The sequence below is a fragment of the Chiloscyllium plagiosum genome, chromosome 41, assembly GCF_004010195.1.
Source record: "Chiloscyllium plagiosum isolate BGI_BamShark_2017 chromosome 41, ASM401019v2, whole genome shotgun sequence".
NCBI classification, from domain to species: Eukaryota; Metazoa; Chordata; class Chondrichthyes; order Orectolobiformes; family Hemiscylliidae; genus Chiloscyllium; species Chiloscyllium plagiosum.
The window spans coordinates 7,917,998-7,935,163 of record NC_057750.1 but is presented as its reverse complement, the minus strand read 5'-3'; the positions used below and the strand labels follow the sequence as shown (position 1 = coordinate 7,935,163).

Here is a 17,166-nt window from a genome sequence, read left to right as displayed (position 1 = left end):
GAAGCATGTCCTTTGATATCGTTAATATCTAGAAATCCATCCATCTCTATCCTGACGTTTCTCAATGACTGAGCCCCCACAGCCTTCTGGGAAATTTTTAAATTTTGAAACTACATTATTTATAAAAAGTTTTTGTCCACATAGTTACTAGAGTATTTTGCTTCTATACAGTCTTAGCAAATGGAGAACAATCAAACACTTCCCTGACGGTTCCAACAAACGCAAGTTTTTTTTTACTTCTGTGAGATACTATTTACATATATTTTAGGAACAGGGAGGGTCCAATAACTGAATGGACCCCTATTGCACTTTAGCAGGAAGACTCAAACAGTGGTCTTTCCCCACTGCCCTTTAGCAACAGCTGCCCCAAAATTGATTGCATCCCTCAGCACATAGTCCTGGATCTTGGAATGTGCCAGCCTGCAATGTTCGGTCAGGATCAACTCCTTGATCTGGAAGGCCAACATGTTCCGAAGAGAATTCCAAAGATTTGCCAGTCCCCTGAGAGACAAAATTCCATGAAGGACTCTCCTCCTCAACCACTCCTCTCATCTGAGACGTGGTGAACCTCAGGTTAAGCCACCACCGTTTATCGGTCTCTTGAATGAGAGGTCAGAGGTCACGCAATGCCAGGGTATATTCCAACACAAGTGTCTTCACCTGATGAAGGAGCAGCGCACTGAAAGCTTCCTATTGCAAATAAACCTGTTGGACTATAACCTGGTGTCATGTGACTTCTGACTTTGTCCACCCCAGTCCAATTCCGGCACCTCCACATCATCTCTAATGAAAGAGCAGCCCTCTTGTCTGGTGAGACTATGGCAACTTTACCTTATACCCCAATGTACAAAGCTCAGGATCCCATATAAATTGTTAACCTCTCACACAACCTGCCCTGTTACATTTGTGGACATATTCCTCAGGTCCTTCTGATCTTGCACCTACCAAATCCTTTACTCCTTATTGCCTCACGGTGTTCTTCCTATGAAAATGACTCAGCTTCCACTGCTTTGCATTGAATTTCAGCCGTTCCTTCAAAACTGGAAAACAACAAAGGGCAAAGGAGGCAGCAGCAAAGAGAAGGGGCATAGATGGATGATGGAGGTCTTAGAGCAATCGCAACTGAGGCTACAATGGGGTGGGACATCAGATGACGATGATGTACCATGATAGCAAAGCTCCTGGCTGCCACAGGACAAGACTCGCTTGTCTATTTAATCAACTCATCTGAGCCCTTTGAAGTTGAAATGTTTTCCTCCTCATTGTATAAATGACTTTGAAGTTGTGAGTCATCTGTCAATTTTGCTGAATGCACCCTTTTATTTTTAATAAAAGTTCTGTTATTTCAAGGAATATTAAGAGTTGATGGCAAGACCAGCATTTTCTTGCCCATCCCTAATTGCTGTAGAGAAAGTGGTGGCCTGCAATTGAGCTGTTGCACGCACACCCAATGCTGCTGGGGATGAGGCCTTAGGATTTTGACCCAGTGACACTGAAGGATTGGCGATATATTCTTAAATCAGGATGGTGAGTGGCTTAGAGGGAAATTTACAGAGGGTGGTGTTCCCAAGTATCTGCTACTCTTCAGCTTGTCGGGATTGTGGATTTGGAAGGTACTATTGAAGGAGGCGTGAGGAATTGCTGCAGTTCATCTTGTGTAAAGTACCATGTGCATTTGTCAGCAAGTATCCCACTTCTGAGCTGGTGGTGGGAACAGAAAAGGGGTCACTGATAAAGCAGCTGAAGAGGGTTGGGCCTAGGACACACCCTGAGGAGTTCCTGCAGAGACGAAACTGACAGAGCAAAATGACAACACCCAAATGGTGTAGATTGTGTCTTGTTCCTGTTATAGAGTCATACAGCGTGAAAACAGACCCTTCAGTCCAACCAGTCCATAATCTCAAACTAAACTAGTCCCACCTGCCTGCTTCTAGCCCATATCTCTCCAAACATCTACTCATGTATTTATCCAAATAGCCTTTAAATGTAATTGTACACACATCCAGCACTTCCTCAGAAATTTCATTCCACACGTGTACCACCCTCTGTGTAAAACATTTGCCCCTCATATCTTTTGTAAAATCTCTCTCCTCTCACCTTAAAAATATGCCCCCTAGTCTTGAATTCCCCCACCCTAGGGAAATGACATCTTTTTCCTTTACTCTGTAACAGGATGAGGGCATTGCTGGTTAGGCAGCATTTATTAGGCAAAAGTGAGGACTGCACATGCTGGAAACCAGCGTTTAGATCAAAGTGGTGCTGGAAAAGCACAGCAGGTCAGACAGCATCTAAGGAGCAGGAAAATCAACGTTTTGGGCAAAAGCCCTTCATCGGGAATAGAGGCAGGAAGCCTCCAGGGTGGAGAGATAAATGGGGGTGGGTCTGGGGATAAGGTAGCAAGGAGTACAATAGTGAATGGGGGTGGGGATGGAGGTGATAGGTCAGAGAGGAGGGTGGAGTGGAAGGGAGATTGGCAGGTAGGACAGGTCATGGGGAAAGTGCTGAATTGGAAGGTTGGAACTCCCATTCCTAATTGCCCAGAGGGCAGTTGAGAGTCACCACTTGTTGTGGGTCTGGAGTCACATGTAGGCCAGACCAGGTAAGGATGGCAGACTTCCTTCCCTAAAGGGAACCAGATGGGTTTTTCCAATAATTGGCAATGGATTAATAGCAGTCATTAGACCCTTAATTCCAGATATTTATGATGGTGGGATTCGAACCCAGGTCCCTGGAACATTACCCTGGGTTTCTAGGTTAACAGTCCAGTGACAGGCTATCATCTCCCCCATAACTACCATGAACTCTATGCAAACTCCTCATGGTTTTATAAACTTCTGTAAGGCCCCTTCTCAACCTCCTTGAAGAAAGTCCCAGACTATAAGTTCCTTTATCATTAGGGCTACTTTTCCTCTTAAGGGCTCTATCTCACATGTACTTCTGCTGTATGGCAAGTAAGTTGCCTCAGAGTCATACAACACAGAAACAGACTCTTCAATCCAACCAGTCCATACTGACCATAATCCCAAACTAAACTAGTTCCACCTGCCTGCTCCTGGCCCATATCCCTCCAAACCTTTCCCTATTCACTGTATTTATCCAAATGTCTTTTAAAAGTTGTAATTGTACCCACATCCACCCTGTTGATGTTTCACCGGGTTGACACTTTAGTTTTCAGAGCTATGCCAAGTTCTTTCCTGGCATGCTCCCCCACACATTTCATTGGACTTGGGCTGATAGTAATGATAGAGTGAAGGATTTACTGGGCCAGGGGATTATAGATTGTGGTTGAGTACAGTTCTGCTGCATCTGACAGCGGCTCACGGATGGCCAGTTTTGAGCTGATAAATCTGTTCTGAATCATGCCCCAAGCCACTACAGCCATAACATTGGCATCTTCCCATCAGAGTGGAAATTTTACGGTGTCCTGTACCCAGTGTCAGGATGAATTCCAGCCAGCCAATTCACAGCAAGGTGACAGAGGGTATTGTTGACAGCACTACTAAATAGCAATTGTAATGGTACACTGACACTCAGTTTCAATTCCACAAAGCCACTCAACTCCTGTAACAAAAGCAAAACACTGTGGATGCTGGAAATGTGGAACAGAAACAGACAGTGCTGGAGAAACGCAGCAGATCCAGCAGCATCTGTGGAGAGAGGGACAGAGGTAATGTTGAGTCAAGATTAGAATGGTGCTGAAAAAACACAGCAGAGCAGGCAGCATCCGAGGAACAGGAAAATTGACATTTTGGGGAGGAGCCCTTCATCAGGCTCAGTGGCAGGTAGGACAGGTCATGGGGACAGTGCTGAGCTGGAAGGTTGGAACTCCCATTCCTAATTGCCCAGAGGGCAGTTGAGAGTCATCCAGGAAAATTGACATTTTGGGGAGGAGCCCTTCATCAGGCTCAGGAATGCCTGAAATGTTGATTTTCCTGCTCCTTGGATGCTGCCTGACCTGCTGTGCTTTTCCAGCACCACTCTAATCTTGACTCTAATCTCCAGCATCTGCAGTCCTCACCATCACCTAGAGTTAATGTTGAGTCGAGTATGACTTTGTCAGCTTCATTATAGCCTGAACATGGATAAAAGAGCTGAACTCTAAAGCTGAGTTGGCTGTCCCTGACATCAAGGCCACATTGGACTGAGTATGGCTCCAAGAAGCCTAAACAAAACCAGATTCAATAGGAATCAGGGGAAAATCTCTCAGCTCTTTGGGTCATATCAGATATAAAGGAAGATGGCTGTGGATGTTGGCTCAGCTCCAGGACACCTCTGCAGGAGTTCCTCAAGGTAGTGTCCCAGGCCCAACCATCTTCAGCTGCTTTAACAATGACCTTCCCTCCATCATAAGGTCAGAAGTGGGGATGTTTAACAATGTTTAACAGTCCGTGTTCAAATGCAACAAGATCTGGGCAATATCCAGGCTTGGGCTGACAGGTGGAAAGTTACATTCACATCATACAGATGATACGCAATGACCATCTCCAACAAATGAGAATCTGACTATCACCCACTGACATTCGGCAGCATTAGCATCACTGTATCATCCTGGAGATTATCATTGACCAGAACTGAACCCATATAAATACTATGGCTACAAGAGCAGGTCAAATGCTAGGAATCCTGCACCAAGTAACTCACCTCCTGACTCCCCAAAATCCACCATTGACAAGGCACAAGCCAGGAGTGTGCTGGAATACTCCCCACCTGCCTGAATGGGTGCAGCTCCAACAACATTCAAGAAGGACTCCAGAATGAGAGGGCATAGATTTAGGGTTAGAGGGGAAAGAGTTAAAAGAGACCTAAGGGGCAACTTTTCACACAAAGGGTGGTGCATGTAAGGAATGTACACAGAATGGTGGAGGCTGGTACAATTACAACATTGAAAAGGCATCTGGATGGGTATATGAATAGGAAGGGTTTAGAGGGAAATGGGCCAAGTGCTGGCAAATGGGATTAGATTGATTTAGGGTATCTGATTGACATGGACGAGTTGGACCGAAGGGTCTGTTTCCGTTTTGTACACCTCTGTGACTCTATGAACTCTAAGCTCGACATTATCCAGGACAAAGCAGCCGACTTGACTGGTACCACATCCACTATCCTCACTTTGCCCTTCCCCTGTCACCAATGCAGAATGGAAGCAGTACGTGCCAGTAACTCACCAAGATGACACCAACTTCCAAATTCACAGCCTTGATCCCCTAAAAGGACAAAGGCAGCATGGGAACACCAACCCCTTCAAGTTCCCTTCCAAACCACTCACAAAGAGCAGTACAGGCCACTCGGCCCACCAAGCTGGTGTTGACACATGATGCCTTTCTAAACTAAAAACCTTTTGCCTCTACACAGTGCACCTCCCTCTATTCCCTGCCTATTAGTGTATCTATCAAAGTGCCACTTAAACATTGCTCCAGTATCTGCCTCTAGCATTCCAGGCACTTACCATCCTGGAAATAAACCTTACCTCTCACATCTCCTTTAAACTTTTCCTCTTTTTCTTTAAACCCCATGACCCCTAATAATTGACATTTCTTCCTTGGGAAAAAGGCTCTGACTTCCATGCCCCTCATAATTTTCAGAAGTCACATGACACCAGGGTTGTAGTCCATCAGGTCTATTTGAGATCACAAGCTTTCAGAGCACTGCTCCATTGTCATGTGAAGGAGTAGCGCTCCAAAAGCTTGTGATTTCAAATAAACCTGTTGGAGTTGAAGTCATGTGACTTCTGACCTTGTCCGCCCCAGTCCAACACTGGCACCTCTACATCATCTCATAATTTTGTAAACTTCCATCACTTGGAAATACATCACTGACCCTGCAATGTGGCTCAGTCAAAATCCTGGAACTCCCTCCTGATAACAGCACTTTGGGTGTCTTAACCCAGGTTTGTTAAGAAGGCGTACAGTGTGTTAGCTTTTATTGGTAGAGGGATTCAGTTTCGGAGGCATGAGGTCATGTTGCAGCTGTACAAACTATGGTGAGGCCGCACTTGGAGTATTGCGTACAGTTCTGATCACCGCATTATAGGGAGAATGTGCAAGTTTTGGAAATGGTTCAGAGGAGATTTACCAGAATGTTACCTGGCATGGAGGGAAGATCTTACTTGAGGAAAGGCTGAGGGACTTGAGGCTGTTTTCGTTAGAACGAAGAAGGTTAAAAAGTGACTTAATAGAGACAAAGAAGATGATCAGAGGATTAGATAGGGTGGACAGTGAGAGCCTTTTTGCTTGAATGGTGATGGCTAGCATGAGGGGACATAACTTTAAATTGAGGGGTGATAGATATAGGACAGATGTCAGAGGTAGGTTCTTTACTCAGGCAGTAGTAAAGGCGCGGAACGCCCTGCCTGCAACTGTAGTAGACTCGCCAACTTTAGGGGCACTTCAATGGTCGTTTGATAAACATATGGATGAAAATGGAGTGGTGTAGGTTAGATGGGCTTCAGATTAGTTCCATAGGTCGCCGCAACATCGTGGACCAAGGGCCTGTACTGAGCTGTAATGTTCTATGTTCAAGATGGGCTACAGAAAGCAGTTCGCCATCACCAGCTGAAGAGACAACAAATGCTGGCCCCTTCAGCAAAGGACCACACTCTGTAAATGGATTTGAAAAAAAAAAGTGTGCGTTTGTATATATCTCTCTCCCCTTCTCTGCTTACTCCTGGCCAGTAGAGGGACCTTTATCTATGCAGACGAGGGATTGGTTGCTATATTTCCGCTCCTATCGTGATTGAACGAGCTCGCCCACCGCCCTTTGCAATGTGTACCTCGTCCGTCCCACGGAACGAGTCAGTTTCAAACAACATTTCCTGTCAATTTCTACCTCGCGCGCGCAAACAAGAGCGTTTCCAGAAGTAGATTTTCCCAATTGAATAAACTCCGCTGGCCTGAACTGGTGAGAGATAGGGAGGGAGAAGTGAATTTACGAAGGAATCATGGCCACGTTGAGCAGCGATTGTCCGAAGGGGGTTTCGAATGGAAACATCTACTCGGACTCTGAGAAGACTGCGAATGGTAACAAAGTATCAGACGATGGCAACAATGTATCGAGCGGCGGTGACAATGTATCGTTCAGGGAGCCCGAGGCCGCCAGCAAGATGAGGAAAATCAAGGGTTGCATCAGCTCCAACCTCCTGGTGATCCTGACCGTGATCGGGGTGATCACCGGCGTAGCGATCGGCCTGTCGGTGAGAAACCTGCACCTCAACAGGGTCCAGATTATCTACTTCTCCTTCCCGGGAGAGCTGCTGCTGCGGCTGCTGAAGATGATCATCATCCCGCTGGTGGTGTGCAGCTTAGTGTCCGGGGCCGCCAGTCTCGACCCCCGAGCCCTGGGCAAGCTGGGCGGCTGGGCGATGCTGTTCTTCTTACTGACCACCCTCATCGCTTCGGCCATCGGGGTGAGCATGGCTTTTATCGTCAAGCCCGGAGACGGCGCCGAAGCCAACCCTGAGCTACCGGGCTTGGAAGATACACTACCGGATCCTAAAGAGGTCACCGATTCCTTTCTGGATCTTATAAGGTAAATGTTTCACCCCCACTTCTTTTTAAAAAATATAGATATTGCAACCAGTTCTGATTAAAATAGTTACATAGTTGAGCAGAAAACTGAACGCACAATTTCAGCAAAGTTTTATTTTTAAGAAAGTGGGTATCGAGGCTTGGGGGAAAGAGTGATGGAGGTCATTTTCTGAAAGGTTTAATTTAGTTTTGAATTTCTCGACCATATGTTTCACAGTTTTAAAGGTTTCTCTCCGTTTTCAAAGCTAACCTTTCCTGCCCACATTGTACAGGAGTGTCTGTCTGCCTGTAGGTGATTTTTTTTTCACGCCCCCTGTGAGCATTTTCTGATGCAATCTGCCACGTGGTTGGAAGAGGAAAGATGGTTGTCTGACTGGAACGGTCACTGAGACGGCAGCCCAGTTGAAAAGGCGATGTGTGGGCGCCAATTCTTTGAAAATGCTCTCACACACTCCACCCCTCCCCTCCCCTCCCCCTCCAAACGCCTTCGGACGTCCCTTTCCCCGTCCTTCCGAATTGCAACAGCAGCAAATGTTTATTTTTGGGGGGGAGGAGGCGGGGCGTTTTGAAAGGCGCTGTTCATGCCGATGGGTTAGCTAGATGGGCTCAATTGCCACACTGGCTGAGGTTACCATGAAATTCTGTCCTTCTCATCCTCTCCCCTAGCCTGACACTCCGGTTAGAGGGAAGTGAGGACTGCAGATGCTGGAGATTAGACTGGTGCTGGAAAAGCACAGCAGGTCAGGCAGCATCAGAGGAGCAGGAAAATCGACGTTTAAGGCATGAGCCCTTTATCAGGAATGAGGCTGGGAGCCTCCGGGGAGGGTGGAGAGATAAGTGGGAGGGGGGTGAGGCTGGGGAGAAGGTAGTTGTGAATGCAGTCGGTGGCTGGAGGAAGGGTGGTGATAGGTCGGAAAGGAGGGTGGAGTGGATAGGTGGGAAGGAAGATTGACAGGTAGGACAGGTCATATGGATGGTGCTGAGCTGGAAGTTTGGAACTGGCGTAAGGTAGGGGGAGGGGAAATGAGGAAACTGGTGAAGTTCACATTGATGCCTTGGGGTTGAGGGGTTCTTCCTCCAGGCGTCAGTGGTGAGGGAGTGGCGGTGAAGGAGGCCCAGGACCTGCAAGTCCTCGGCAGAGTTTGGAGGGGGAGTTGAAATGTTGGGCCACGGGGCTGTGGGGTTGATTGGTGCGGGATCAATTTAGGGAGATGTTCCCTAAACCGCTCTGCGAGAAGGTGTCTAGTCTCCATATGTAAAAGAGACTGCATCAGGAGCAACGGATACAATAAATTATATTGGTGGATGTGCAGGTGAAACTTTGATGGATGTGGAAGGCTCCTTTAGGGCCTTGGATAGAGGTGAGGGAGGAGGTGTGGGCGCAGGTTTTGCAATTCCTGCGGTGGCAGGGGAAGGTGCAAGGCGGGGAGGGTGGGTTGTAGGGGGGCGTGGACCTGACCAGGTAGTCACGGAGGGAACAATCTTTGAGGAAAACAGATAGGGTTTAGAGGAAATATATCCCTGGTGGTGTGGTCCGTTTGTGGGTGGCGATGATGCGGTTTTTGCGGAGGTTGGTAGAGTGGAAGGTGAGCACCAGGGGGATTCTGTCCTTGTTACGGTTGGAGGGGGGGTTTCGAGGGCTGAGGTGGGATGGGCATCTTCAACCATGTGGGTGGGGAAATTACGGTCTTTAAAGAAGGAGGCCATCTGGTTAGAGTCATACAGCACAGGAACAGAGCCTACTGTCCAACTCATCTGCGCCAATCTGACCTAGTCCTTACTTCCCTGTGTCAGTTGATGGAACAGCACAACAGGTTAGACAGCATCCGAGGAACAGGAAAGTCAACCCTTGGGTTTCAGTGTGAAACGTTGACCCTCCTGCTCCTCGGATTTTGTCTGACCTGCTGTGCTTTTCCAGCTTCACATCTATTGATTCTGACTTCCAACATTTGCAGTCCTTCCTGTCCCCATGTCCCAGCATTTGGCCCATATTCCTCTAAACCTCCTTATTCATATACCCATTCAGATGCCTTTTAAATGTTGTAATTGTACCAGCTTCAACCCCCTCTAGCCCTCTGGGACTATGACAACTTTACCTTGTCTCCTTTTACCTTCCTTTAGAAGGATGAGGAAGGATCTGAGAGAATATTATACATTTCAAAACAGGCTGGACAAACTAGATGCAGGAAGGATGTTTCCCATGGTTGGGGCAGTCTGAAACCAGGGGTCACAGTCTCAGGCTAGACATTTAGGAGTGAGATATTGAAAAATGTCTTCACTCAAATGTTGGTGAACCTCTCTATCACTGAAGGTTGTGGAAGTCGAGTCATAGAGATGTTCAGCACAGAAACTGAACCTTCAGTCCAACTCCTAACCTAATCTGGTCCCATTTGCCAACACTTGGCCCATATCCCTCTAAACCCTTCCTATTCATATACCCATCTAGATGCCTTTTAAATGTTGTAACTGTACCAGTCTCCACCACTTCCTCTGGCAGCTCATTCCATACACCCCACCTTCTGCAGGGAAATAAACCTAGCATTTAGGTCCCTTTTCAATCTTTCCCCTCTCAACTTAAATCTATGCCATCTAGTTTTGGATTCCCCTAACCTAGAGAAAAGACCTTGACTATTCCCCCTATCCGTGCCCCTCATGATTTTATAAACTTCTGTAAGGTCACCCCTCAGCCTCCGACACTCCAGGGAAAACAGCCTGTTCAGCCCTCTCCCTATCGTTGCGAAATATATTCAATAATCAGAGATTTTGTTTTAGGTTTTAAAGGTATCAAAGGGCGTTGGATTGTTGGTTTGGAGAGCAGTATGATGTCAGCAGTGTGGGTTCAATTCCTATCACCACTTTGAGGTTACTGTGAAGGATTCTCCTTCTCAACCTCTTCCCTCACCTGAGCTCTGGTGGCCCTCAGGTAAATCGCCACCAGTCGCTTCTCTCTCTTATGGGAGAGCAGCCCCTATGGGCTGGTAACTTTGTGGCGACTCAACAAAGGCATACAGGGAGTATGGCATTGAGTGAGAGAGGATCAGCCAGGATCATATCGAATGATGCAATAGGGTTGAAGGGCCAAAAGGCCTACTTCTGCCTAAATCTGTGTAATGTAAGCCACTTGGTCCCTCCATTCAATAAGATAATCTGATTGTGAACTCAACTCCACCCTTTATATTTGTTCAGGGAATGTGGATATCGCTGGCTAGGCCTAGGGCATTTATTGCTCATCCCCACTTGCCCCTGGAGTAGATGTGGTGAGCAGTCTTCATAGACCACCCACAGGGTTAGAAGGCAGTTCCAGAATTTTAACCCAGGATCAGAGACATAGTTCCAAGTCACATTCCTGCCTACCTTTGACAGGCAGGGGTCAGCGTTGACTCGATTGGCTGAATGGCCTACTTCCACATGCTGGGATTTTGAATAAACTTTTCATTCCCTTGTTTATCACGAACATATCCATCTTGGCCTTAGAAAAATTCAAAAACACTGCTTCCACCACCGAAGGAGAAAGAAAGTTCCAAAGCCTCTTGACCCTCTGAGAGACAATATATTTTGTCATTTCTGCCTCAGATGGTGATGCCCCCAATTTGAAACTATGACTCCGAGTACTCAAAGCACACTTTTTGTATGCCTAATCTGATTTTCCACATTACTGCGGATTCTGATTTCACCAGTATTTTGGCAGGATGTTCCAAACCGATACAACTCATCCCTCGTTGCTATATTTCTTATGGTTCATTTCTAGGTTATCTGAACATGTATTCATTAACAAATTTTTGTTTTTTTTGTCTTTAGTTACTTCCTCATAAAGTAACGTGGGCTTGGTGTAGTCAGTTTAAGGCCAAATTTTATGACCAAGTAGATTTCTAACCTCTGAGTCAGCAGGTTATGGTTTTCAGATCTCGCTTCTTAATTCAGGCTGATATTCTAACACAGTACTGAGGGGGTGTTGTACTAGGATGGGGTGCACTTTTTAGATATAGACGCTAAACCAACACCCCAACTGCCTTTATGAATGGATGTAAGTAGATTCTACAGCTGTATGTTGGAAGGAGAGTTAACCCAGGAGTCCTCAGCAATATTTATCCCCGAATGGACATCGCACACCACAAAAAGCATCAGTGCATTGTTGCATTGCTGCTTATGGGATCTTGCTGTGCACGAACTTGCTGCTCCGTTCCCTCCACTTCAAGGAGTGCTTAGTTGACTGCGTCTGCAGTGTTTGCAGACATCCAGCGGCCGGGAATAGCACTCCTGTAAATGCCAGTCGTTCTTTTTAAAACATAAGAGTTTATTGTGAAGGAACAGCCACTCTGTTAATCTAAACAAAACCAGAAAGGGCTGGAAAATCTCAGGAGCGAATGTGGAAAAAATTCCAAAGAAGGGTCACTGGACTCGAAATGTTAACTCTGTTGTTTTCTTGCACAGATGCTGCCAGCCCTGCTGAGTTTCTACAGCAATTTTGCTTTTGGTTCTGATTTCCAGAAAGCATAGTTCTTCATTTTATCACCCTGATTGCTTGTTTGATTTATTCATTGCAGGTCCACTGTGAGCTGATGGTGTGTGCTTATGGTGTGGGGATGGAGATGTAAACAAATATTACTGAAATCAGGAGCTACTGTTGTCATGGCTTTTCTTTGAAAGATCAGCATTAGGAAACCTAGCCTCACAACAGACTGGTTCTTCCTGCTGTTGGTGTCAAACTCACTCATAATTTCAAACCTTGAAGACCGCTGCCCCTGGGCTACGGGGGGATAGTTGTAGACTGTTCTGGCTGTTGTATCCTGTCTTATGACAAAGTAAGTGTTTGCAAGAGGCCCCGGTTAACACGTTAAAAAGCACAGAGAGAGCTAGGCGTGGCCAAAGTCAAGCTCAGCAGCTTAATCCCCTTAACCTGGATGGAAGGCATCAGCCTAATGGGGCAGCACGGTGGCTCAGTGGTTAGCACTGCAGCCTCACAGCCCCAGGGACCCAGGTTCAATTCCAGCCTCGGGCAACTGTGTGGAGTTTGCATATTCTCCCCGTGTCTGCGTGGGTTTCCTCCGGGTGCTCTGGTTTCGTCACAACGATGTGCAAGTTAGGTGAATTGGCCATGCTAAATTGTCCATAATCTTCGGTGCAGTAGTCAGAGGGAAATGGGTCTGGGTGGGTTACTCTTCGGAGGGTTGTTGGGCCAAACTGTAGGGAATCTAATCTAATAGTATTAGTGCTGGACTATTAGACCCAGATAATGTTCTGGAGACCTGGGTTCAAATCCCACCAGGGTCGATGGTGGCACTTGAATCCAAAAAAAAGTCTGGAATAAAGAGTCTAATGATGGCTATGAATCCGTTATCAATTTTCAGGGAAAATCCCATCTGGTTCACTAAGGAAACTGCCATCCTTACCTGGTCTGGCCTATACGTGACTTCAGACCCAGAGCAATGCCATTGATTCTTAACTGCTCTCTGGGCAATAAATGCTGGCCCAGCCAGTGATGCTCTTATCCCGTGAATGATTTTTTAAAAATTCAACTTTTCATTGCTTGGTCTATGGTCTTGTAGGTTATGATATTTCAAGTGCATAGTGGCACAGTGGTTAGCACTGCTGCCTCACAGCACCAGAGACCCGGGTTCAATTCCTGCCTCAGGCTACTGACTGTGTGGAGTTTGCACGTTCTCCCCGTGTCTGTGTGGGATTCCTCTGGGTGCTCCGGTTTCCTCCCACAGTCCAAAGGTGTGCAGCTCAGGTGAATTGGCCATGCTAAATTGTCCGTAGTGTTAGGTAAGGGGTAAATGTATGGGTGGGTTGCGCTTCGGCGGGGCGGTGTGGACTTGTTGGGCCGAAGGGCCTGTTTCCACACTGTAAGTAATCTAATCTAATCTACTTTGAGTGATTCAGCCTGATTATGGCTGGTCTCATAATCCTCAACTCCCATAACCCTTTTCCCCATAACCCTTGACTCCCTTTCTGATTAAAACCCTGTCTATCTCAGCTTAAATATATTTAATGGCCTAGCCTCAACAGCCATTTGCCGTAAAGAATCCCATAGGTGTGCCATCCTCTGCGAGAAAAAAATTTCGGGTTGATTCAGTTGGCAGTGTAAAAAGGATTGATGACTTCCTTATTCTAATCAGAGAGCCAGTTCATAGAATCCTTACAGTGGGAGCATACATCCCCTCAAGTCCACACTGACCCTCTGAAGAGCATCCCACCCAGACCTATCCCTGTAACCCTGCGTTTCTCATGGCTAACCCACCTAGCCCACCTGGACACTATGGGCAATTTAGCTTGGCCAATCGAACCCAACCTGTATATCTTTGGACTTTGGGAGGAAACCAGAGCATCCTGAGGAGACCTATGCAGGCACAGGGAGAATGTACAAGCTCCACACAGACAGTCACCCAAGGCTGGAGTCGGGTGCTGTGAGGTAGCAGTGCGAACTACTGAGCCACCATGCAACCCCTTCGTCACTGGGTGAAGGCTGGTCCTGGAACCGACCTTTACTCAATCTAAAGTTTATTTGCTGAACCAAACGAAACAAGTACGCATCTCCTAACTCAACAGAGACGCTCAAGAAATGTCTCTTCATATTGCTCAAGTGAAATCTCAACAAATCCTCTCCACTAAATGCAAGGAACGTGTCTTGTTGGATCAATGGAAAATCTCTCAAATCTGCTCCCCTGTAGGATGAGATATTCAAATTGAACAGAATGGAAGTAGGCCATTCTGTCCATTGCACTGAGCTGGTCCCTGCAAACCTGTCTCTCCCCAGTATACATGAAGCCAAGATCATCGTTCCCTTTGTCAGGTGAAAGTTGCCAACGTTAATTGTATGTGTCCCTGGAGGCTTCATTGCCTGACTGACTGCCCCACTCCTACTGACAGTTGTTATGGTTTCCAGGTGGAAAGACATTCTGCTCTGCATCTCCTGGTTGAGAAAAGACCAAATGATTCAAGCTCTGTATTTTTATCATCAGTAAATCGGGGTTTTTCTTCAAAACAAAACACACACTTTGGTGCCTCCTCAAGTTTCTTTCTTGGGGGGTCTCTCTTTGCAGCAATAGCCTGTAGGTTATACTTAAATTCCTAGAGATGCCCCAAGGCCAGCTTAATTGGTAGCCCTAAAACATCCTGCTACATTAGTTGAACATTTAGATGATCATTGTTTTCTGGGCTGTTTACCTTGTGCCTTCTTTTGTTGGATCAGGGTAGCAACAGATGTCGGGCAAAGATGCTTTAAAAAAATGGTTGACACCAGTCATGATCTGATTGGAAGTTGCAGTTGGTTCGATGGGCTGAATGGTCTACTATAGCTCGCCAATCTAGGTACCAATAGTGATTGCACTCTGTAGAGATAGAACGGATGTTTCCCCTTTAGGGCACTGGAGAATGAGGGATCAGACTTTAGCCTAAGCAGCTGTAGAACAGAGATGAGGAGAAATTACATGTCATCAAGGGTCATGAATCTGTGGAATTAACGATCCCAGAGTGTGTGGGACACTGAATAAATTTAAGGAGGAAATAGACCAACTTTTGATTTGTAATGGGTTGCAGGATTGAGCAAGAAACTGGAGTTGAGGCTGAGATGGACCATGATTGTATTGGTGATGGAGAGGTGCCAGTGTTGGACTGTGTTGGACAAATGCAGAAGTTACGTGACACCAGCTTACTGTTGGACAGTAACTTCACCTGACAAAGGAGCAGCGCTCTGAAAGCTTGTGATTTCAAATAAACCTGTTGGACTATAACCTAGTGGCCTGTGACTTCTGACATGATCATATTGAATAGCGGATTAGGCTAAAGAGACTGAATGGACTTCTCCTGCTCCTAGTTCTGTGAAGACTCTTGCACGGTCTCAAGGGTGTGGAAATTTGCCTTAAGGATGAACTTCTTGCCACCTTGCAGCAGAATCTGATCCTGCTGGTGTGGATTAAGAACAATTTACCAGTGAAAACAAGTAAATATTATACGTTAAAATTTGGTCAACAGTTCTTTTAAATCTGTCAAACGATGTTTCAGTACTTTAACAGTCGTTTACAGGGAAATAAACTTTATTAATCTGATTTTTTTTATCACCGTGGAGCCTTTCAGGGGCATCTTGACTTCAGCCACCAGAAACTTGTGTTCTCTAGTCACGCAGCCTTGTCGTGGTTAAAACATTTTGGTTTCATATTCCTGTGTTAATCTATATATAGACTGTCTGCTTTCTGACGTGGCTGTTTGATCGAGTTAATGTTGGTAATTTTACTAACATTTCCTTATCAGATGGTCCCCAGGTTCCAAAAGCCAATGTGTTCTTGAGGCTCTGGCTGCTGTTTCTGGGCTAGTTTGACTCTCTAAAGCTTGATTGTAGATAGAGGCTGTTCAGCCGGTCGAGTCCATGATGGTAAATCAGGCAGCAAATGCTGGCTACTTTAAACCCTTGCAGTCTCCTCATCTCAGGGGGTAAGGGTTACTTCTGATTCCTCACCAATTGCATCAGTTGATGGTGCCTATAGGGTGGTGTCACACCTCAAACCCAAGGACTGTACCGGTTCCAGTAGGCAGGCTAATACCACCACCTGTAAGTTCCCCTCCAAGCCACTCACCACCATGTCCTTCATAAACAATTGTTTAAAATAAAAGTCAGGGTGGTGAGTGGCTTGGAGGGGAACTTGCAGGTGGTGGTATTCCTATGGATGTACTGCCTGTGTCCTTCTATATGGTAGAGGTCATGGATTTGGAAGGTGCTGTATCCCTTGAGGTGGGAGTTCCAGGATTTTGACGCAGTGACACTGAGGAAAACTAGGTACTGTATACCAAAATGGCGCCGTAAGTAGCGACTTTTTACCGTACCCATTTGAATACATGACTGTAAAGCTAATTCTAATTAATTCAATTGGTGTGATTTCAGGGGTATATGAATAGGAAGGGTTCAGAGGGATATAGGCGACTGGCAAATGGAACTAGATTGGGTTGGGTTGGGTTATCTGGTCGGCATGGACAAGTTGGACCAAAGGGTCTTGTTTCCCTGCTGTACATCTCTATGACTCTAAGCTTCCACGGAAGTGGGTGTCACTGGCTGGTCCAACATTCCTTGCCCATCCCTAATTGCCCAGAGGGCGGTTAAGAGTCAACTACATTGCTGTGGGTCTGGAGTCACATGTAGGCCAGACCAGGTAAGGTTGGCAGCTTCCTTCCCTAAAGGGTATCAGTGAGCCAGATGTTTTTTTTTTCTGATAATCGTTGATGGATTCATGGTTCATCATTAGACTCTTAATTCCAGATTTTTATTGAATTCAAATTCCACCATCTGCCATGGCAGGATTCAAACCCGGGTGCCAGAAAGTTACTTGGGTCTCATGGTTCACAGTCTAGCGATAATACCATTAGGCCATCACCTCCCCTAGCTATAGGGTGCTCTGTGATGTTTTTGCACCCACCTGAGAGGGTAGCAGGTTTAATATGCCGGCATCTCTGACTTTGCACTGCCAGCTGATACCGTGTGCACGGGGGGGGGCAACGGCAGCTTGCATGCCCAACTCCAAATGGCAGCAAAAGAGAGCATGAAATGTGTGTGTGTCACGTCTCTATAAAAGAATCTAGACTAATTTGGGAATCATTCTGATGTTGCCGGAACAATATTACTGTCACTGTGACGTGAGAGAAATGCTCATTC

At 46.3% G+C, this 17,166-nt stretch overlaps 1 protein-coding gene across 1 annotated transcript in view; it reads left to right on the top strand.

Moving 5' to 3' along the window:
- The first annotated feature begins 6,426 nt into the window (after positions 1-6,426).
- The window catches only part of slc1a5 (solute carrier family 1 member 5), a 31,846-nt gene continuing 21,106 nt past the window's right edge, over positions 6,427-17,166 (top strand). Inside the window, exon 1 of the mRNA XM_043680875.1 lies at positions 6,427-7,524. Within this exon, the coding sequence (XP_043536810.1) occupies positions 6,938-7,524 (587 nt within the window). The 5' untranslated portion in view covers positions 6,427-6,937. The remainder of the gene's footprint in view (positions 7,525-17,166) is intronic.